This window comes from Zootoca vivipara, chromosome 15 (assembly GCF_963506605.1).
Source record: "Zootoca vivipara chromosome 15, rZooViv1.1, whole genome shotgun sequence".
Taxonomy (NCBI): Eukaryota; Metazoa; Chordata; class Lepidosauria; order Squamata; family Lacertidae; genus Zootoca; species Zootoca vivipara.
Genome location: NC_083290.1, coordinates 2,823,414 through 2,845,866, shown reverse-complemented (window position 1 = coordinate 2,845,866; position 22,453 = coordinate 2,823,414). Strand labels below are relative to the sequence as shown.

Sequence of the window (22,453 nt, the reverse complement as noted above, 5' to 3'; positions counted from 1 at the left end):
GCTGAATGGACATACTGTAATTCTTCCATCACATACTGTAATTCTCACTTAGCTGGCACTATATAATAAAACAGTAAAAAGTTAAATATAAAATAATAGAATTCTCACTTATATATTCTCACTATATAAAATAAATACATAATATTGGCATAAAACTAAAAATAATAAACACACTGCAATATATTAATTATTTATAAAATAAATATAAATATACAGTATAAATATAAAATAAATATAAAATAAATATAAATAATTATACAATAAATAATATACTGTACAGTATTCAGTAACATTGACATGATTCATAATAATCCTGTGACGTCAGAACGACCTGCGCGCGCACTTCCGATCAATATAAAATGGCTGCTGCAGCGTGATGACGCCACACGCACAGCTCCGGAGAGACGGGAGCGCTTCGAAACCGGACGTCACGGTTGCTTGGCAACGCTACGCTAGCCTCCTCCTCCTCACCTGTGGACCCGCAGAGCAGCCATAGCCTGGCTTGAGCCAAGCTGAGGATGGTGGGGGCGAAGAACATTGCTTCGTCATCAGGGTGCGCCGTCACGAACAGGGCGCGCGTCGCGTTCTCTTCGCGCCGCAACGCCGGTCCGTCAGCGAAGAGCCTCCGGCCGCTCCCCAGCCGCCACCTCGCTCCGCGGTGCCGCCTCAGCCACCAGCAAGAAAGCAGCCATAGCAAAGGCAGAGGAAACAGCAGGGTGAACAACCCTGTTGCCACCATGACGGGAGAAGCGGGAGAAAAGGGGAGCGCCACACATAAAGAATCCGGTCAGAAACTCGTTCCGCGACGGAATGGTTCCCTCTGTTCTGTGGAAAAGGGCTCTCTCCCGAAGAGAGAAGGCGAAATGCAGGCTTCCTCAACCTCGGCCCTCCAGATGTTTTTTGAGACTACAATTCCCATAATCCCTGACCACTGGTCCTGCTAGCTAGGGATCATGGGAGTTGTAGGCCAAAAACATCTGGAGGGCAGAGGTTGAGGAAGCCTGGTGAAATGAAATTCACACCAGAATCAGTCTGAAGTTTCTTGTGGGGTGGAGTGACCTGGACCCATGCATAAACAGGATAGCAGAGGTTTGCAACAATCAATAAACTCCCCTGACTGCCCTTCAATAAACTCGCTTCCCCAAACTTACCTTATGAGCCTTCTGCATCAGGCCAAAGGGCATGAACTAGTCCAGCATCCTGCTCTCACAGTTGTCAACCAGATGCCCCAAGGGGAAGCTTCTGCCCTTCTGCGGTTTCCAGCAACTGGCATTCGGAAGCATAGGCAGAGCTAAGCCATTGTGGCCGGTTGATAGCCATTGATAGCCTTCAACGTGGATTTGTCCAATCTTTTTTCAAAGCGATTGAAATGGGGGTCGCAGCGATTTCCATACTTTTAAACTCTGCACTGCTTGAAGAAGTCCTTTTTTATATATCCTGACTATTCCAACATGCAGCTTCATTGGATGCCCATCACTTCTAGTGCTTTGACAGAGAAGAACTTTTCTTTATCCACTCCCTCCATGCCATGCATAATTTTATAATTTATCATCAGACTTTTTGCATTAAGGAAAGTTACAGAGAAAAGCACTGGAAAATGTGGAATAATGCTTGGCTTGGATGCAATGAAATCTAGCCAACATCTCCCAATCCCCCTGCAAATGAATCAGGATGAATGCTAAATAAAGAGGTTGACTGGCAGAACCCTTCATTTCAGTGTTATGCATTATACATCTTCAAGCCCCGACTCATTCAGTACTCTATCCTGAATCTTATACAGATGGTTAAAAATAAAGCTATCACCAACTGCTTTTAAAAAAATCAACAGAGGAAAATCCTACAATCTTTATGTATTTCATTGGTGGTCTTCGTATAGACTTTTTTATAACTTCTATTGGCCAGCAGCCAAATAATTATAAGGTTGTCAGCTTTTTATGGACATAAATTATGTGCTTCCTGCAGCTAAATAACAGGTAAGAAAACAAAGGTGAACTTTTGACCATCACTACAATTCCATACCCCCTATTGATTTCTCCCTCTTACACTCTTAAAGGTACAGAGATGCTGTCCTTTAAGAAAAAAAATGAGCAGCAAAGAAAAACAAGCTCAGCAACCTTGATAATATGGCATATTTATTTGACCTTACTTAGTTGGTCTTTAAGGTGCTACTGAAGGAATTTATTTTATTTTATTTGACCTTAAGAATGTGTTTGTTGGGGGATGGGAAGACACAATCTTTCTGGTTATATGCTGGCTGTTCTAATCAAAGTTCAATCCAGGAAATGAGTTTGGCGGTTGTTTAGTGAATTATGGGGAAAGAAACACCTGCAAGCTGGTGAGCACTCCTAATGCTGCTGTCAACCAGCATATCAACTTCTCTCAAGTAGAAAAATATATTTTAAAGTATTCCCCATGCCCCTCAACAAAACACCTCAGGGCTGAATAGATGGAATTTTGGATTTAAATGGTATTTTCAGCACCCTCTTTAGATGAAAATCTGTTTTCCTCCGCTTGCCTTCAAAATGTGACAAGCAAGCGGTGCTGCATGGGGGCGTTCCTCATTCTGCTGGGTAGTAGCTGTACTTTTGCATCCCAAATCTTATCTGATTGCTTCCCCTGCTTGAGTGACCGACTGCAAGAGAGGAATGGGCTCCTGAACCATTAATTGCTTGCTTAATTCCTTTTTCCAGCCAACTATTAAAGGTGCAGAAGCCCCGCCTGTGTGACATCCGACCAAGCGACTTCATTTTTTATTTTTGTGTGATTTCCCCACTGGCTGTCCATCGTTTCCCGGAAGTCTTATCTGATGCATGTCTCGCTGAACCTTTCTTACCTCTATATACTCCCCAACCTCTCCCTCAGAACCCCGCTCTCTTCCACTCCTCTCTCTTATCGCGTCCGTCCCAATCCTTCTCTCCCATTGGCCGGCTGCTCAGAGCCACGCCCCCTCAGCCCTTTTTCGCTATTGGCCGAGGGCTGCCGTCCTGCTCTCCCGGAGAGGGAGAGATTGCTGCTTCGCTGCCGCGCAGGTCCTAAAAGAAACATAGTGAGCTCCCATCACCCAAGCACCCATTTCAAAATGCACTTCTGGAGCGTAAAGAGAAATAGAGGGAGGGTGGACATGCACCCTAAACCCCTTGAGTTGAGGTGTATATTCTCTCCATTGTTATAACTATTTCGCATGGTTGTTAGGACGGCTGCTATACAGGAGCTGCCAGGACTCTTCGCGGTGAGGGAGAGGGAGGCGGGGGAGGAGTGGGCGGAGCCTCCGCGGGGCCGGAGGGAGGGGGAGGGGACGGCGGGGAGGGAGGGAGTCAAGATGGCGGCGGTGTTGCTCCTGAAACCGCCGAGGTGCTGGAGGAGGAGGAGGATGGTGAAGATGGGGATGAGGTAAGGCGCCCGGGGAGTGGTCGAGGAGGCGGAGGCGAGGAGGGGGCAGCTATTAGCCCCCCCCCCCATTGGGAGGGGAGAAGGAGGGCGAAGGGAACGGGTGGGGTCGGATGGGGGAGGGGAGGCATCTGACAGGTCGGGTGGGGGAGGGGTGACTGGAGGTGGGGGGAGGGTAACTTAAGGGAAGGGGGGGCAAAAGGGAGGGGAGTAACTTAATACCCCCCTACCCAAAAAAAGGTTGACTTAAAGGAGGGGGATGTATCCGCCTGAGCTCTTACTCAGAGTAGACCCATTTGAAACTGGGTCTACTCTTGAGTATGGCTAAGTGAGGGGTGGGGATTTAAAACGCAGAACTGAAAAGAGTCTGGATTCCCTCTAGGAAGGGAGCCTCCTGGTAAGTGTGGCGGCCCTATAGGGCGATCCTTTAAGAACATCTTCTTATGATCATCATGATCATTAACTGAATTTTAATGACGCCAGTGTAATCGAACAAGAAAGCTCCCTGGAGTTCAAAAGAAAGGCGCGTTATCTTCAAAAGTGTTTACATAGGGCTGGGAGGGGTAAACAGGTAGTATTTGGGGGACGGAGACGGCGTGGTGGATCGTGTCCCAGTATTTAGTTGCGTTGCACTCTTTGCTTTTAAACATCCTCCGAATAAACCTCTTGAAGAGTAATGGGGATGAGTTAGCTGCCTGCGATGATTTCAGTGGGTCTACTTTTGAGCGGAACTTAAGTTTGATTCCAGCCTAAGAGACAGCAGGGGCGGTTCAAGGCATGTTGATTGAGGATTAAGACTCCTTTAAGCTCAGCGGGGTCCTAACTGCGGTCCTAACTACATCAACTCAGGAATGAGTCCTGTTGAATTCCAGAAGGGGAGTGTAGGTACTTCCAGGTAAGAGAGTTATGGGGTTATGATTGCAGTACAGAAGTACAGTATAGCTGAAAAGACTGAACTCTTAAGCATGTTTTCTTGGGAGTCAGCCGTGATCTTTGTGTGTGTGTTTTTTTTTTATGATGGAAGCCTTGGAGGGCAGTTTTTATCCATTTAATCATAGACTCATAGAACTTTAGAGTTGGAAGGGACTCCTGCAATACAGGAATCGCAACACGAGGACCCCCCCCCATCCAATTTGAAAGCATAGGAGATCCCGCTTAGCTTTGCAAATGTTCTAGCAGTTTAATTGCTGCCTATGGGAGTAAATAGACAAGGGGGAGATTCCTTCTTCCTTCCCAACTGAGTGGACAGTGCAGCCCTATATATCTCTACTCACTCACTGGGGCTTGCTCCCAGGTAAGGGGGCATAGGGTTGCAGCAAATTTGCTCAGAAGCTTAAGCATATTTATTCAGAAATGAGCTTCTTTTGCATTGAGGGGGCGGGGCTTTCTCATAGGAAGTGTGGCTTGTATAGTACTCTAAACTCTATTCAAAATGGACATACTGTACTGAAATTATTAAGGTAGTCATGTCCCATTATTTTTGGTGGGTCTGCTTTGAGTAGGAGTAACCTTGAAGGGCAACCCTGTGTGTTTTAGGATGGCAGCTTTCCTCATGAGTAGACCTGTCTGGTGGGGTTGACACCACCAGTTTCTTTTGGATTGATCCCCAGGTTGATGAAGCCTGCAATCTTTGCTCAAAAAGCAAGACCACTTATGTTCATCTGGCTTTTATTCGTTACTCCTGAGAAAGTGCACCTTGAGTTCCTGCTTTGTGGAGCAATTCTGTTCACATTTGCTCAGAAGTAAGACTCAGTGGGCCTTACTTCCAAGTAATTAAACATAGATTGGTTGCAGTTCCAATCACAGTTACAGGTAGGTAGCCGTGTTGGTCTGAGTCGAAGCAAAATAAAAAAATTCCTTCAGTAGCACCTTAAAGACCAACTAAGTTTTTATTTTGGTATGAGCTTTCGTGTGCATGCACACTTCGTCAGATACACTGAAACAGAATCAACCAGACCCTTATTAATATTCAGAGGGTGGGGGGTGGGCCTGTTGATGGCTGTTAATGACTGCTGATGACTGCAATTGGTCCTTGGGGGGGGGGAAGCAAGGCACAAAAGAAAGCTAGATCATGCATAATGAGGCACAAAAGAAAGCTAGATCATGCATAACGAGATAAGAATCCGATATCTCTGTTCATCCCAGGTGGCTCCGTGGTTTTAAGCTTGGTAATGAGTCCCAATTCAGCAATTTCTCTTTTTTGTCTGTTTCTGAATTTTTTCTGTAATAAAACAGCTGCTTTGAGATCTTGTATAGAATGTCCTGGGAGATTGAAGTGTTCTCCTACTGGTTTCTCTGTCTTCTGGTTCCTGATGTCAGATTTATGTCCATTTATCCTTTGGCGTAGGGTTTGGCCTGTTTGTCCAATATAGAGAGCTGAAGGGCACTGTTGGCATTTGATGGCATACACAATGTTAGACGATGAGCTGTTCCAATCACAGTTAAACTGTTGGTAAACCTCATGGAAGAACAGTTGTGTTGGGGTCTTACTTCTGTTGGCGTCCAAATAGTCCTCCCACCAGCCTCGGGCCAGTATGGCCAAGCCTCTGGGATGATGGGTTAGTAGTGTGTAATGGTTAGATTACCCCACTAGGACCTCGGAGATCAGGGTTCAAATCCCTGCTTGGCCATAAAACTCAGTGGCTGTGAGCTTGGGCCAATCGCTCCCTCCGTATTCCCTTATACAGTACTAACCTATCTGGGTTTTGAGATCCTGGGGGCAGGCCCTTGTCTCAGTCCTGCCACCATCACAGGCGTGCTTGGTTGGGTGGCTGCTCCCAGACTTTGGCTCCCTCCTTGTTGTCTTCCCACCAGCAGGTGAAGAATTCCTCTTTTGAGGATTGAATGCTTTGAATGAAACAGCTAGTGCTGTTTTTATTGTTATTATTTGTATGTATTGTGTATGTATATAGCTTCATCTCTATCTGTGGGATGTGGGTGGCGCTGTGGTCTAAACCACTGAGCCTAGAGCTTGCCGATCAGAAGGTCGGCGGTTCGAATCCCTGCGACGGGGTGAGCTCCCGTTGCTCGGTCCCAGCTCCTGCCCACCTAGCAGTTCGAAAGCATGTCAAAGTGCAAGTAGATAAATAGGTACCACTCCGGCGGGAAGGTAAACGGTGTTTCCGTGTGCTGCTCTGGTTCGCCGGAAGCAGCTTAGTTATGCTGGCCACATGACCCGGAAGCTTTATGCAAACAAACGCCGGCTCCCTCAGCCTATAAAGTGAGATGAGTGCCGCAACTCCATAGTTGTCCGCGACTGGACCTGATGGTCAGGTGTACCTTTACCTTTACTTTTACCTATCCATGTTTAATTGTTTTTAATGATAGATTTTTTTGTGATTTTAGCGGTTCTTGTTTTTATCTGCAAGCTACCTTGAGTCCCGCCAGGAGAACAGGCAAGGTATAATTATATTTAATAATAATAATGAAAGCAACAATAACAACACCAGCAAATCTCATCAGCCTCCTGGCTGGGGGCTGATGGGAGTTGTAGTCCAAGACAGTTGGAAGACACCTGGTTGGCAAATATGGAGATTGGAGTAGGCATAGTTTAGGGGGAGTTGACATGGAAAAGGAGTGGATTATATTGGTCCTGGGCAAGACTTATATAACAGGGGGTGCAACTTGTAATCTTGCCTGCATTGATTCTGCAAGCGAACTCCCCTGAACTCCATGGGGCTGACACCTGAGTAAACCCATATCACACTGTGCATCTCCTTCAAGATGTCAATGAGATAAAGAACTACAAAACTTTTAGAAGACATCTGAAGGCAGCCTTGTATCGGGAAGTTTTTAATGTTGGATGCTTCCTTATGTTTTATATATCCTGTAAGCCTCCCAGGGTGGCTGGGGAAACCCAGCCAGATGGGTGAGGTATAAATATTAACATTATTCTTATTTTGCTTTCTTTCTTTTTCAATGCCATGTGCATTGGCACATGGATGCCAATGTCTCATTAACGCTGTTCTTCCAGTTTTATCGCGCTCTGTCCGGGGATGTGTCTAGGCTTGGGGAAAGAGGTGGAACAGCCGAAGAAATCAACGTGCAGCATGAGACAGTGGTGTTTTGCTGATGTTTTTGGGGGAGAACAACAGCAACAAAAAAGAAAATAATATTTCCAGTGCAACATGGGCGAGTATAGAATGAAGGGACTGAGGGAATGTTTCTCCAGATGATAAAGCTATTGGTGGCTGCTAGCTGTGATGGCTGCGTGCAGGGTTCGAAATTAGCAGGGCGCCAGGTGCATTTTGCGCCTAAAGATTCTCCATTTGCGAGCACCTCACAAAGTCTGGGCGCCATTTTTTGCGCCTGGCTGACACTCCAGGATTACTGAAATTTATTTGCTTTGAAGCCGCAAAGTATATGTTAAGGATAGACAATCCTTTAAGGAATTTAACAATAAAGAGCAGTAGAGTGTTTTGAAAACTGAAGTATGGTACCAATATTTTTATTTCCAGCACCAAATTAAACATGTATTAGCAATTTCTGCTAAAAAGGTGATACTAGCAACGTGTCACTTAAGTGAATTGCGTATTAATTCATGCTTATCAAAATAATAAACAAAAAGTGTTGCTGCCCGTCCTGTCCCCCAGTGGCGACTAGACATTCTGTTTTGGCGCCCACAACCCAGGTCCCAGAAGCCATTTGGCTCCTAGCTTTTCCACCCCAGTTTCTAACACTGCCCAGAGAATAAAGCTATAGGTGGCTGCTAGCTGTGAGGGCTGTGTGCTGTCTATTGGAGTCAGTCTACGCCTCTGGACTCGATAGTCCAGGATAGCTGAAGGACCCTATTCTCCCATATGAATCTGCTTGCTGAACCTGCTTGCTCTCTGAGGTCTTCAGGGGAGGTCCTTCTCTCAGTCCTGCCACCCTCACAGGAACACTTGGTGGGGGACGCAGGAGAGGACCTTCTTGGTGGCTGCTCCCAGGCTTTGGAACTCCCTCCCTCAAGAAGCCAGACTGGCTCCTCCCTTGCTATCCTTCCGCTGGCCGGTGAAGACTTCTTGTTCCAACAGACTTCATGGAACTGACTGCTTTTAAGGAAAGGGCTTTCAATCGTGCTGTATCTGTGTCCTTTTTATCTGTGTTTTAGCAGATGTGGTATCGACATAGTTTTAACCCCGCAGGTGGCGCTGTGGGTTAAACCACAGAGCCTAGGGCTTGCCGATCAGAAGGTCGGCGGTTCGAATTCCTGCGACAGGGTGAGCTCCCATTGCTCGGTCCCAGCTCCTGCCAACCTAGCAGTTCGAAAGCACATCAAAGTGCTAGTAGATAAATAGGTACTGCTCCAAGCAGAAAGGTAAACGGCGTTTCCTTGTGCTGCTCTGGTTCGCCAGAAGCGGCTTTGTCATGTTGGCCACATGACCTGGAAGCTGTACGCCGGCTCCCTCAGCCAATAATGCGAGATGAGCGCCGCAACCCCAGAGTCCTAATGGTCAGGGTTCCCTTTACCTTTACCTTTAACCCCGTTATAGTTTCATTACTTTTTGACTGTTATCTTTTCTTCATTTTTAGCTATTGGTGTTTTATCCAATTTTTATTTTGGATTTTTGTGAGCCGCTTTGAGTCCTCTGTTCTGGGGGAAAGGCAGGATATAAATATATAAAATATATAAAATAACAATGGGGAAAGGCTGCCCCCATGCTTGACCCAGTGAGCAGGAAGAGGTCGCTCAGAAAGGCCGGGTCCCACGTGAGCGTTGACGCAGATGTCGAGGAAGATGTTCTGGCTAGGGGAAGCCCCAGGCATCCATAGTCACCTCTCTGTGGCTATATGATGCGTGCTTCTGTCTAGACGCTGGAGGGAGTACAGCCCTCGCATCTCTCGCCTCTATCCTCATTCAGAGGAGCCGCACGTTGAAAACTTTGTCACCTTTCCCCCATTCCCCTGCACTTTTGGAATGCTGCCTGCCTAAGTTGGGCATTGCCGGCGTTGCTGCTGGCCCAGGCTCACTTGTTTGTGGGACTCCCGTAAGGGTCCCGAGCTTCTGCTGGGTCTGAGCAACCGAGTCCTCTGTGAGCAAAGTCGTTTCTTCCTAAACTGCACCCCAGCTGCAAGATTCCGCCTGCAGAAAAGTGCCTGGCTTCTCTCTCCCAGCCTCCCTCCCCACAACCCTGCTTGTGGGTCTTGGATGACGTTGTGTAGACGTGCGTTCCCTTTGCAACTCTCTCTGAAGGTCACAACTGCTGCCCAAAGTTACTCCACGCCCCCTCCTGCCTCCCCCCCTCTTACCCACCCACCCCTTTTGTCCAGGACAGGGCCATTATTCCCTCCTGAAGTCCTTCAATGATTTACAGATATTTCTCGCTCTGGTAGGTTAGCTTGTTATGTCAGTGTTTCAAAATGCTTGGGCATGTGTGATTTATTGATTGATTTATTAACTTGGCCAGAGCTGTCGCAGAGCAAGAGTCTAGGCCACTCGCCTGTGAACCAGGAAATCCCCATTTTCAGATCTCGCAGCTGCCGAGAGGGACCAGAAGCGGGTGTCAGAGAGAGACCCTACTCTGAGAGCAGAAGGTCGGTTCAATCCTCAGCATCTCCAGTTACAAGGATCAAGTGACACATGATGATGATTTGTTCAATTTTTATTCCCCCGTCCATCCCCTGCCAAAGGAGTCCTGGGCAGTTGCTGCATCAGTACTAAAACTTTTTCCTTCTTTCAAAAAAACATTTTTTAAAATGGTTAAAAACACTTGCTAAACAGTGACCTGGAGCAATATCTTTTACGCCTGCATAAGCAGGAATCTTTTTTAAACCCCTTCTGAAAGCTAATAAAAAGAGGGAGCAGGCGCACCTCGCTAGGGTGGCCGTTTCCATGGATGGGGAACCACCACCGAGAAGACCCTGTCTCCTGTGTGAAAATCACCAGGGCCTCCTCCCCTGACAATGGTAGGGCCCGAGATGGGAATCGGGGAAAGGCAGCTATTTTTCACAAGCTGGAAGAGAGATGGCGCTGGTGCTTCTCCTTCCGGCTATTCCCGATGTGCTTGCTGTCCCAGGATTCGGGGTGTTATTTTTCTTTTTTTGCAAGGTTGGCTTCTTGTCACAGGGTGGTTTGATCGAGCGGGATGACTTGCTGGCTGCCTTCCAGCTCTGCGAAGTGTCACGAGGCGCCTTGGGATGGTGTGTCAGCTGATCGCTGGGCAAAGGTGTCCCTGTTTGAGTGTCTCTGTGGATTTAAAGAGAAAGCAGGCCTCGGGTCATCCCCTGCTTGCTCCAAAGCTAGCCTGGTAGGAGGCGGTGGAGAAGGGGGTCAGGGTGGGAGCAGTTGCCGTTGGTCATTCCAAATGCCAGGGTGTGGATTAGATATGCAGGGCTGTATCTGGGCTGGCCTCCTGCGGGGCCTGTCACGGAGCGAATTGCCATACAATGGATTAGGAGCTTTGGACTGTGCTGATCCCTCTAGCTCAGTATTGCCTACACTGACTGGCAGCGGCTGTCCAGAATTTCAGGCAAGGGGACGTTGCTAGCGCTACCTGGAGATGCCAAGGATTGTATGGGGGGAGGGCCACCGCAGAGTTTTGGCCTTTCAGAAGGATGAGGTAGTTAATACTGCAAAGAGAGCTTCCCCCTCGTGTCGATTTCTCTTTCTTCTGTATTTAATGTACCTCTGTCTTTATAGTATGTATGTATATTTCAGAACATTCCTATACTGCTTGATTGCAGTAAAACTTCAAACTTTGACTATATATTCTAAGGGAATCCTAAGAAGGAATTCCAAGGCTAACCAGTAATCTGAACCTGCTGCAAGGCCTTCGTACACCTTCGTACGTATTTAGTTCAACTAGCAGTTTGTAAGCATCCCAATGCAGTGAAAGAACAGAGCAGAGAGCACTCAGAGAACTATTGTATGAAACTGTTAGGAGCCCCACCGCAGTAAAATTCATTAAGGGACAGCATGGGCTGGCTGCTTGTCATCGGTGATGTCACAGGCGCTGTCCAGTAGGTGCCTGTGGCACTTGCCCAGTGACATTCCATGTAGCAACATCCAATGGGGTTGTGCTGGTCAAGGAGAAAGCGGCCTTTTCAGAGCACCGTAAGTGCTTCCTTGGTTCTCCATTGTTCCTGGAGGTGATTTTGAAAAGTGCAAGAGAGGAAGTGCTGGTTCTCCAAGCAAGCCTTTCCCTGTTTTCTCCCCCCCCTCCACCTGCTTTTCTAAAGCACTGTGTGTGCTAATTAGGTTGCTATAACAATCGAAAGAGCTTGAGATTTTGATAGTGCCCAACGGTGTGATCCAACACCTCTGGTTGTGCAAGCCCCACGTGCCTTTCTTCTAGTGCAAAACGTACATCCCCCGAGTGACGGGAACTCTGAATTTAAGCCTTTCCATTTGGCTGCGCTTGTAAGGACACCTAGCGAGATCTCGCACTCGGAAGACTTAGCAGCACAATCAGATGCGCGTTTGTTGGTACGTTAAGTCCCGCTGTGTTCAACAGGGCTTAGTGAGTGTGTGTAGGGTTTCGCATGGCTAAATTCTACCCAGAGGAACGCGAGAGAAAGTTGCCTTTTACCAAACTAGATCGTTGATCCATCTAGCCCAGAATTCTCTACAGCCAGAGAGGCACTATTGCCTCTGGTTACCAGTTGCTGGAAACCTCAGGAGGGGAGAGGAGGGGGCTCTTGCACTCAGGTCCTGCATGTGGCTGCCTCAAATCTGCCATCTGGTTGGCCACTGTGAGAACAGGATGCTGGACTAGATCGGCTCTCTTTGGCCTGATCCCACAAGCTCTCCTTACAGTCTTATGACTAGCAGCAGCTCTCCCTACCCTGCCTGGAGACTGAACCTGGGACCTTCTGCATGCAAAGCAGATGTTCTGCCCCTGATCTATGGCCCTTCCCCAATCTATGAAGCTGCCTTATGCAGTTGGTCCATCCGGATCGGTATTGTCTATACCAGGCATCCCCAAACTTCGTCCCTCCAGATGTTCTGGCCTACAACTCCCATGATCCCTAGCTAACAGGACCAGTGGCCAGGCCTATCTGGAGATGCCGTGGAGAAATAAAGGGAAAATAAGAGGAGAGAGAAAATATTTAAAGCAGCCTGACAAGGATGTGTGAGTTTCTGGGGTGTATGTAATATCAAGGGATAGACTAAACTGGACAGGGATCCAGGGAGAGGGGATTTGCCTTCTCACACCCAAACTAGCTTGTAGAAAGTAGGTTGGAAGGCGGGTGAATTAGGGGTGGCCAATGGTTGCTGTGAAATACAGCAAACAAACCCCCCCCCCCATCCAATAGGGATTGTTCCTTCCTTTTTGTTGGTTAGGCCTGTGGCTCAGCGGCAGAGCATCTGTGCTGGGTGCAAAAGGTCCTAAGTTCATTCCCTGCAGGCATCTCCGGGTAGGGCTGGGAAAGACCCCCTGCCGCTGCCTGAAACCCTGAAAGTCTGCTCTGAGTCAGTGTAGACAGCAGTGCGCTAGATGCAGCCGTGGTCTCACTGCTCCTGTTTAAACCAGCCCTTTGTTCAGAACCATGAGGACCGAAAACTTGCTTCATCTTGAGAGAAGGGCTCTTCCCCACTCACCAGTTCAATACAGCTGCAAAGAAGTCAACTTTTTTGGGGGGCTAACGGCCAGCCCTAAATCTGAGTCCCTGATAATGCTATGTAGCCCAGTAGGGGAGGATGCTTTAGGGGAGGGGGCAAGAAGAAAACTATCTTCCCCTCCCTGCCTACAAGGCTCCTGTTCCAAGCTTCCCGAGCTCTGGACGGAAGTGAGCCTACGCTGCAACGTGTTGTTGCAGTTCTTGCTTATCTCTGCCGTTCAGGTGGCTGCCTGGGTGCATGTAGATTCCTGCAAGTGCATGAAGCATTGAGTAAATAGTGGCTTGTCGAAAGCCGCCCTGTGAACACACTGGGCAGAGGTGTAATTTAAACCACTGACTTCTTGATTTGTAATCCGCTATGGTGAACCAGCTCTTCTCTTCTCTTCTCTCCCCACCCCCATCAAAAAGCAAGGGGAATGCCCAGGTCAAGCACGCGTTCACATTGCTAAGTCTGACTCTTACGTTCCTCCACTGGGACTTGTTGGGGTCTCCTGTTTTGCAAGTGATTCTCGTCTGGGTTCCTCCTCTACAAGGGAGCAGAGCGGGGCCACCCCCAAAGTGTTTGCTGTAGCAAAAATTATTATTATTATTATTATTATTATTATTATTATTATTATACCTTGTTGCACAGGCCTAGGGAGCTTTTTGCCTTATTATTATTACTACAGTATTGTTATTGTTATTATTAATTGCAATTATATACTGCCCTGTACCCATAGGTCTCAGGCCATTTCACAGGATAAAATTGCCTTTGTAGCGTGGTGAATGCCTGGGATGCAGAAACAAACCATGCTTTATTTATTGATTGATTGCATTTATATCCCACTTTTCCTCGAGGTGGTGTACATTGGTCTCTTCCTCCATATTTTATCCTCCCAACAACCCTGGGAGGTAGGTTAGGCTGAGAGTGAGTGACTGGACCAGGTTCACTCAGTGAGCTTTGTGGCTGAGGGGGATTTGAACCCTGATCTCCCAGGTTTTAGTCTGACTGCACCACCCTGGCTGTCCACTGGGTTCTTGCAAAGCGCCACACCATAGTTGAAACCGGCCGAGGGTTGTAAGCCCACAGCAATCCATGGCTTCAAAATGTGGTTCTTTGGCAGCGAATGCACCCTTGCCAAGTTGATGGGCAGGGTTTGGATGATTAGGCAGACTGTGGTTTAATAAACCATAGCTTGGTAAACTGTAGTTTCGCATTGCGTGCAAAAGAGGCCATAGACCTTGTTGCTTTCTGGATTCCTGCAGATCGCCAAATGCACATCCCTGAGCTGGGATTGGGTAATCAAACAAACCACGGTTGAATAAGCCATTTTTTGATAAACTGTGGGTAGGTACTATGTGTAAACGCATCCTGTCCTTTTCCTGCAGATGGCTGAAGGCGGCTTTGCCAAGGATACACCCCTGGCCAGCCTTTATCTGCAAGAAAACCTAGTGGCAGGCCATGCTTTCCAACTGCAGTTGAGAACTACGCTCCTGAGCTCCCGGCTCAAGGGGGCTTGCATTTGGGGGTCTCCACTGAAATGACGTGACCTTTTTAGACCAGCTGCACAGCCCAACAGAGCGTTTTAGAGCTACGTTCCTCGTGCATCTGAGCGAGGGTGGGTGAGACAGTTCCCAACAGCTGTTAACGGTAGCAGAGGATTATTATTTTTTTAGCGGGGCGTCCCTTTGCTTCGATCGTGGCTCCCTCTGTCTCCAGCGTAAGCTGTGCTATTTTTGACATATATGGGATTATCAGGTCAACGGGATGTGGCATCCCGTCTCTGCTGTGGAACGGATTCTTTTTGGGGCTTGGTGGACCGGAGGGGGGGGGAGGAGAGAAGAGGAAACTGTGAAACCTCAGGGGAGAGAAGTCAGAGCACTGGCTTCCTGTCCCAGAATGCATGAGTCCTGCGTCAGGGTGGCAGATCTAGGGCATAGAGCAGGCTTCCTCAAACTCAGCCCTCCAGATGTTTTATGGCCTACAACTCCCATGATCCCTAGCTAGCAGGACCAGTGGTCAAGGATGATGGGAACTGTAGTCTCAAAACATCTGGAGGGCCGGGTTTGAGGAAGCATGGCATACATAGAGCATCACTTCTGCATAGCCAATTTTTGGGGTGGGTGGGAGGGGAAGCTGTGTTCTAGGTGCCATCCAAACAAACAAACAAACCTCACCCTTGGGTGACCAGGTCCCTGGGACTTTCTTTCCATGCTGACTTGGCAGAAACACACGCAGAGTTCTCGACTGTTCCATCTCGGAAGCAATTGGTTTCCTGCACAATGGGGATTTACCCTCATTAACACTAATTACTGGAGGCCAGACGGGTTTGGGGAGGGTGCGTGGCTCGCCACAGTAGTTTAAAAAAACAAAACACAGTGCAGTGGCCATCTTAATATTTTTTTTAAAAAAAGAGCAAGTTGTTAGCAACGGTCATAGGCTGTGGAGGAGCTTGGCCAACTGCCCAGGTGTCACCTCCATACTTTTCAAGCATATATTTGAATCCATAAGGACGAGCAACTTGCTTCACTTTCTCGAGTGATTTTTGCCCAAGGATGGAAAGAAGAAAATGTCCCGACGAAAGAAGAACGACAACAGAAGTTATTAGAGTGCTCAGAAATGGCTAAAGTTACTGGAAGATGATAAACCCTTTAATGTAGAATGGAAACAATTTACTGTACTATTGCAAACAAATTAAGACATTAGCAGGATTAAAGTAAAAAAAAAACGCACAGCGACAGAAAACTGAGACTGATTATTTGGGATAAATAATAGTTAGGGATAATTTGAAAATGCAGTAAAAACAGTACATGTGTAAGAAACTGCAGAAAGGGGGGGGGAGTCGAAATACGATGTGGGATAATTTAAATTTATGTTTTGTGTTTGTTGTAAAATGGGTTGGTTTTTTTTTCCTCTTTCAAGTTTGATCCCTGTATGGGACAGCTGCATATTCCTGCATTGCAAGGGTTGGAATAGATGATCCTCAGGGTCCCTTCCAACTTCAGTTCTATGGTTCTGTGACGGGAGATGAGTCTTGAAGTGCTACATCTGTCGTCACACAGAACACCTCCCCATTTTTTGCCTACGTTGACTGTCTGCAGAGCAGTGCAGTGGTTGTGGAAGCCTCAAAGGCATGCCACGTTAGCCTGAAATCTATCCGGCCACACAAGTTTGAGGTTGGAGCGACAGGGGCAGGAAAGGCAGGAGCCGGCATATAAGAATAATAATAGAAAAGTCTTGAGGCTCCTGAAGGCCTTAGAAACTCAGACATATAAGCTAATTGCCAAAATGGCACCTTAAACCTAAGTTACGATCGCCACAACGGAATGTATAGGAGCCATCTTTTCCCCTTTTTGTTGCTATTATTCATTTCTATTATTTCTATTTCAGAGCCTTCTGTAAGGGACATTTTGCTTTCCCCATATTTATTGGCCAACTTAATTTATAGAGCTGCCCTGTAGCAGAAGAACTCTAGGGAGCCAGTGTGATTCAGTGGTTAGGGGTGTTGGACTGTTGTTGTTGTTGTTTAGTCGCTTAGCCGTGTCCGACTCTTCGTGACCCCATGGACCATAGCACGCCAGGCACTCCTGTCTTGCACTGCCTCCCGCAGTTTGGTCAAACTCATGTTCGTAGCTTCGAGAACACTGTCCAGCCATCTTGTCCTCTGTCGTCCCCCTTCTGTCGTCCCGTTCTGTGGTTAGGGGTCAATCAATCAATATACTTTATTCGACCGATAGTCAGAACAAAAACATTTCTCAATACAAAGATAAACATATAAAACTGAAGGCATCAGGGGGATACATAAAATATAAAAATATAAAACTGAAGACATCAGTGGGATACATAAAAATATAAAAATATAAAACTGAGGGCATCAGCGGGATACATAAATGGGGTATGACCGCACTACTAAACCACCTACAGGTAACCCGCATCAAGACATTCGATTATACGTTTCCGACACTTGAGCGCCAGGAAAAGGAATTTAGCCACTGAGAAGGTTATTTTCCCAGTGGGCTTGTTTAGCAAATATGCTGCCTGCCGTTCTCTTAATCGGGAACTAAACTGAGATAAATACGGGGCTATAAGACATTGCCTTAGATCATTATAAAAGGGACAACTCAGTAGAATGTGTTCTGTAGATTCTACCTCACTCAAGGCACAATGGCACATTCTCTGACCGTATGGGACTCCTCCAAATCTTCCCCTCAAAACCGCCGAATCAAGGACATTCAGTCTAGCCGCAGTAAGTAGTCTGCGGTATTCCACGTAGTGGATATCCGCCAGGTAACGGGCTGGTGCAGACCGATACACCTGCTCCCCTAAAAACACCCCAGATTTCACGCGGGCTATGTCCTCCTGTCTGGCGATATCCCCCAATCTCTGAGCGATCATCGCTTTAGCGTGACTGAACGTCATGGACTCAGTATAAAGGGAGGACAGACTGCACTTTTGCACTTCCTCTACCACTTCCCTTTCCCATGGAGATTTAAAATTATCCCTCAGAATCAGGGGGGCCAAACCCATCGGTCTGAAACATAGTTTGAGCCATAGCCATAATTTCGCTTTCAGGGCCACATACGTAAAGGCTTGGCAACCGGTCTCCAATCTCATGATCGCACCCGCAACAGAAGGGGGGATCCTGAGAATGGCCCTGAGGAATTGTGATTGGATGGATTCCAATCTTACAAAGTCCCTACGCGTACCCAAGGCAATGCCCACCAAAAGGCAGGGGTGGTTAGGGGTGTTGGACTAGGACCTGGGAAATCAGGGTTCGAATCCACACAGTCAGGAAGCTTACAGGATGACCTTGGAGTGAGTCGCAGCCTCTTCACCTGCCTCACAGGGTTGTGGTCAGGATTAACTGAGCAGGGGGAAGGTGAACCATGGATTCCTTGGAGGAAAAAGGTGGGCTATAAATGCAGTAAATAAGCTCTTCTGCTTACCTGCTTAAGCAAGCTGGAGGGGGCAGCTTTCCCACTCCAGGTACACCTTCGCGCCCCTCCCCAGTAGCATTTTGTTTCTGCACAATTTCTTCTAACTTTTCCAACGGTCCTCGAGCGCATCCTTCCCGAAACCTCTTTTTAAATGTGTGCATTCTCTCAAAAGACATGCCCAGAACGTACCTTTTTGACCCTGAGCACTGGGTAGCACCATTTAGAAGGAGGTGCAAAAATCCAGAGGTTTGTCCAAGTCCTGGATCCACTTGCCAGTGGGGTATTTTTTGCATAAGGCTTCACAAAGATCTACCTGCTTAGTCGTGTGCCTGGCTGCATAGACAACAGAGCACATTGAAAGCACCTGACAACCCCCCCCCCTTTAGAATCCTGGGAACTGTAGTTTATTAAGGGTGCTGGGAATTGCAGTCCTTTGAGGAGTCAACTGCAGCTCCCAGGATTCTATGTGCTTTAAATGTATGGTGTGTATGTGTGTGTGTGTGTGTGTGTGAGAGAGAGAGAGAGAGAGAGAGAGAGAGAGAGAGAGAGAGAGAGAGAGAGGGATTGGGAGGTCAGGTTAGGAAAGCATGATTTGGCTTGTATGAGTCATCCGGTGTTATGACTCAGTAACGTGGGTGGCCGGCCTCCTGCACAGACGCCGCTGGTGGCAGGCTTGGGTCGGAGCTGGAGGTGTGTGGCTGCAGGGCTGCGGCTGCAGTGCAGAATGGCGCTTTGCAAACCCTTTCCCAGGGATGGGCTGCTGTGGCCCTCGGGCTTGGGGTGGATTCCAGCAACTCCCAGCAGCCAGCCTAGCTCAAGGGCCTTCTGGACCAGGCCAATAGCCCATCTAGTCCAGCATCCTGTATCCACAGTGGCCCCAAATACAGTACACCTGTGTGAAGCAGGATTTGTGCGCGAGAACCCTCTCCTCTCTACTGGTTTCCTGCAACTGGTATTCAGAAGCAGAGCGTAGCCATTGTAGCTGTGAGCCATCAAGAGCCTTTTCCTCTCTGGATTTGTCCAGTCTTCTTTTGAAGCCATCCATGTTGCTGCTCCTGCGGCAGGGAGTTCCACAGTTTAACCATGTGCTGCGCGAAAATAAGCCCTTTCTTTTCTCCATCCCAAATCTTCGAACAGTCAGTGTAGTTCCTGGGACTGATTATATATGGGGCAAACTACCGGTAGGGAGCTGCATTATACGCCAAGCGGCTCACTGACCCACCTAGCTCAGTACTGACTGACCATGGCTATCCTGGGCGAGGGGGCTGCGTCGAAGTGCCTCTGATGTTCTCAGTTTCAAATTTCTGAGGTTTAATTTATGTCTTCAGTTTTGCGTGCTGTATTTTTTTAGCGTTGTAAGCCGCTTTGAGACCCAGATGCCGGAAAGTGGGGTGTTGATTTTTGAAGTAATAAGTAAAATACAATTAACTAGACAAGTAGCAGACTTTAATTGCAAAAGCAACCATGAGCTCAGTTTGTTTATGGCACAGAAAATGATTTTTCTCTGGTTGGAATGTTGAAATGTTGAACTGTTGAAGTGCGAGTGTGTAAGTTTGTTTGTGTGTCTCTTGTAGCTCTGCTTTGAGCTTGTATAAGAATAATTGGGGGGACCCAGGTGGCGCTGTGGTTAAACCACTGAGCCTAGGGCTTGCTGATCAGAAGGTTGGCGGTTCGAATCCCTGTGACGGGGTGAGCTCCCGTTGCTTGGTCCCAGCTCCTGCCAACCTAGCAGTTCGAAAGCACGTCAAAATGCAAGTAGATAAATAGGAACCGCTACAGCGGGAAGGTAAACGGCGTTTACATGTGCTGCTCTGGTTTGCCAGAAGCGGCTTTGTCATGCTGGCCACATGACCTGGAAGCTATACGCCGGCTCCCTCGGCCAATAATGCGAGATGAGCGCGCAACCCCAGAGTCGGTCACAACTGGACCTAATGGTCAGGAGTCCCTTTACCTTTACCTTTAAGAATAATTCTTTAAGAATAATGTTAAAACCCCAAATTTATTTTACAAATATCGAGGCACATGGTTACTCAGTGCCATCAGTATACACAAATGTATAGAACCTTTGTTCACCATAGAAATGGAACTGACAGGTGGCGAATACTTTTATTTTAAAAAAATCTTTACTGTTTGCAAAGGGAATCTTTGCATGAGTTAATACTTTACTATCCCTTTGGAGCTGCTCTGCAACTTTCTACTTTTCTCCTTGCTGGCCGTGACGCTTTACAGTTTAAAATTTTGATGCTCTGTTTCTTTTGTGTGTTTTTTATGTTTGCACTTTTTCTGCTGTTAACGAATTAATGATAAGCAAGTAAGTCAGTCCTAAAGGAGGTCTGATGAGCCTGAGACCCGCTTTCCTCTCTGCTCCGATATCTGGCATACGCCGCCTTCGGCAATCATGCCAACCTGACAGCGTGTTTTTTACCGTCGCTCACAGCTGCACCGAAGTGAACTACGATGGTGACAGGTGATAGCGTGGGGTTTCGGCAGCTTCTTACCATCTCTCTCTCCCCCCCCCCAATCTCTTTTTTAACAGACTCTTTCCCGGGAACACGATCGCTCGCCGGCCTTGATCTCGCATCGCGGCGAGGAGCCCTCCTCCGAGAATGTCAAGCTCGGGCTACCCTCCTAGCCAAGGAGCGTTCAGCACAGAACAAGGGCGCTACCAGACGCATTCGGTCCAGTACACATTCTCCAGCGGCCGACACCAGCAGGCAAGGGGGGTACAGGGGGAGGGCACACTTTCTGGGGAACTCCTGGGCGCCCCCGCTGGAGGGCTCTCCATGGCTGCTAGCCACAATGGCTGTGCTCTTCCTCCCCCCTTGGAGGCAGCAATGTTGCTTGGTTGCTGGAAACCCACAGGAGGCGAGAGGACTCTTGTGTTTGGGTCCCACTTGCGAGTTTCCCCTTGGGGCATCTGGTTGGCTGCTTTGAGACCAGGATCCTGGACTAGAGGGGCCATGGGCCTGATCCAGCAGCCCCTCTTTATGTTCTTACTCAGGAACACAGGAAGCTTCCTTACCCTGAGCCAGACCACTGGTCCATTCAGCTCCGTATTGTCAACACTGGCCAGCAGCAGCTCTCTAGGGCAGTGTTTCCCAACCTTTGGTCTCCAGCTGTTTTCAGACTACAATTCCCATCGTCCCTGGCCACTGGTCTTGCTAGCTAGGGATGATGGGAGTTGTAGTCCAAAAACAGCTGGAGACCCAAGGTTGGGAAACACTGCTCTAGGGCATGGGTAGGCAAACTAAGGCCCGGGGGCCAGATGCGGCCCAATCGCATTCTAAATCCAGCCTGCGGACGGTCCGGGAATCAGCGTATTTTTACATGAGTAGAATGTGTCCTTTTATTTAAAATGCATCTCTGGATTATTTGTGGGGCATAGGAATTTGTTAATCCCCACCCCCACCCCTGAAAGAAATATTGTCCGGCCCCCCACAAGGTCTGAGGGACAGTGGACTGGCCCCCTGCTGAATAGGTTTGCTGGCCCTTGCTCTAGGGGGACATTTACAGCCCTCCCTGAAGATGCCATTGGTGATCGAACCTGGGAAAGTCTGTATGCAAAGCTACAGCCAGTAGTATTTATTGTTATCTTCATTAGAATAATTTAAGCCAACAGTTTCCCATCCCTGAACTCAGGAAGATGTATGACAAGAGTAGTTATGATGATTATGACAGGTCAGGAAAGGCTGGAAGAGCTACAAAGTCTGGAGGAGTCTACATAGTAAATGGATAAACGTTTATTGAATACATGGGGGGAAAATTGTGTACACTTGAAAACGTTGGCAGCATTAAGATAAATTCAACAGTGCAAGTTTTCATGGATGTAAGAATGGAATACTGAATGGTTTAGTTTTTGTAAAATATGCAGGGATTTATGATATGCAAAATGAACCATGGAAAGAGAAGAAGGGAAGTCATTGATATTTTAAGGATGTTTAAATGAATATTTCAAATTGTAAAACAGAAAATTTAATTTTGTGTGTGTGTGTGTGTGTGTACACACTGTATTTTTCCATGTATAACACACTCGCGGCCGCAACCAATAGCCCATCCCCCCTCTGCACTATCCGTGTATAAGACGACCACCGATTTTAAACATTATTTAACATTATTTTAGAGTAAAAGAACCCCGTCTTATACACGGGAAAGTATGGTATATGTATGTATATGCATATATATGTGTGAGAAAAAGCAAATGGATAAAATGAACAAATCAAAGCAAAGGAAACACGGGTCATTTGAAAAGCAACAACCCACCAACCCTTCAGCTTTCACGAAAGCGGTTGTGCTAAGGAGGCCACCTCCTTAGTTATTGCTAGCCTTGTGGCTCCTTCGAAAAACCATCCTAAAGTAGCTGCCAATATTTGAGCAGCCAGTTGACCACTGTGCCAACCCTTGGACCAGGGAGCTAGAGGCGTGGGTTGCGGCAGGCCCAGTTCTTAGCAGCTCACGTGAACCTCTGTGGCTATGTTACAAGGGGAGCAAAGTATGTGTCCCCCCCCCTTCTTCTTCCTCCTCCTCCCAAAAGATATTTCCCGGTTGGGGTTTCTCGGTTCTTCAACCTGGAGAGCATCATAGCTGGTCATTTGTCAATGTTTGACCA

At 47.6% G+C, this 22,453-nt stretch overlaps 2 protein-coding genes across 6 annotated transcripts in view; one reads left to right on the top strand and one right to left on the bottom strand.

The window, feature by feature from the left end:
• PIGL (phosphatidylinositol glycan anchor biosynthesis class L) overlaps positions 1-781 on the bottom strand; it is a 40,697-nt gene extending 39,916 nt beyond the window's left edge. For both annotated transcript variants that reach the window (XM_060283067.1, XM_060283068.1), the window contains exon 1: positions 472-781. In XM_060283067.1, coding sequence (XP_060139050.1) covers positions 472-739 — 268 coding nt within the window. In that variant the 5' untranslated portion in view covers positions 740-781. The remainder of the gene's footprint in view (positions 1-471) is intronic.
• Positions 782-3,292: 2,511 nt separating this feature from the next.
• NCOR1 (nuclear receptor corepressor 1) overlaps positions 3,293-22,453 on the top strand; it is a 101,437-nt gene continuing 82,276 nt past the window's right edge. For all 4 annotated transcript variants that reach the window (XM_060283060.1, XM_060283061.1, XM_060283059.1 and 1 more), the window contains exons 1-2: positions 3,293-3,390; positions 20,384-20,561. In XM_060283060.1, coding sequence (XP_060139043.1) covers positions 20,454-20,561 — 108 coding nt within the window. In that variant the 5' untranslated portion in view covers positions 3,293-3,390; positions 20,384-20,453. The remainder of the gene's footprint in view (positions 3,391-20,383; positions 20,562-22,453) is intronic.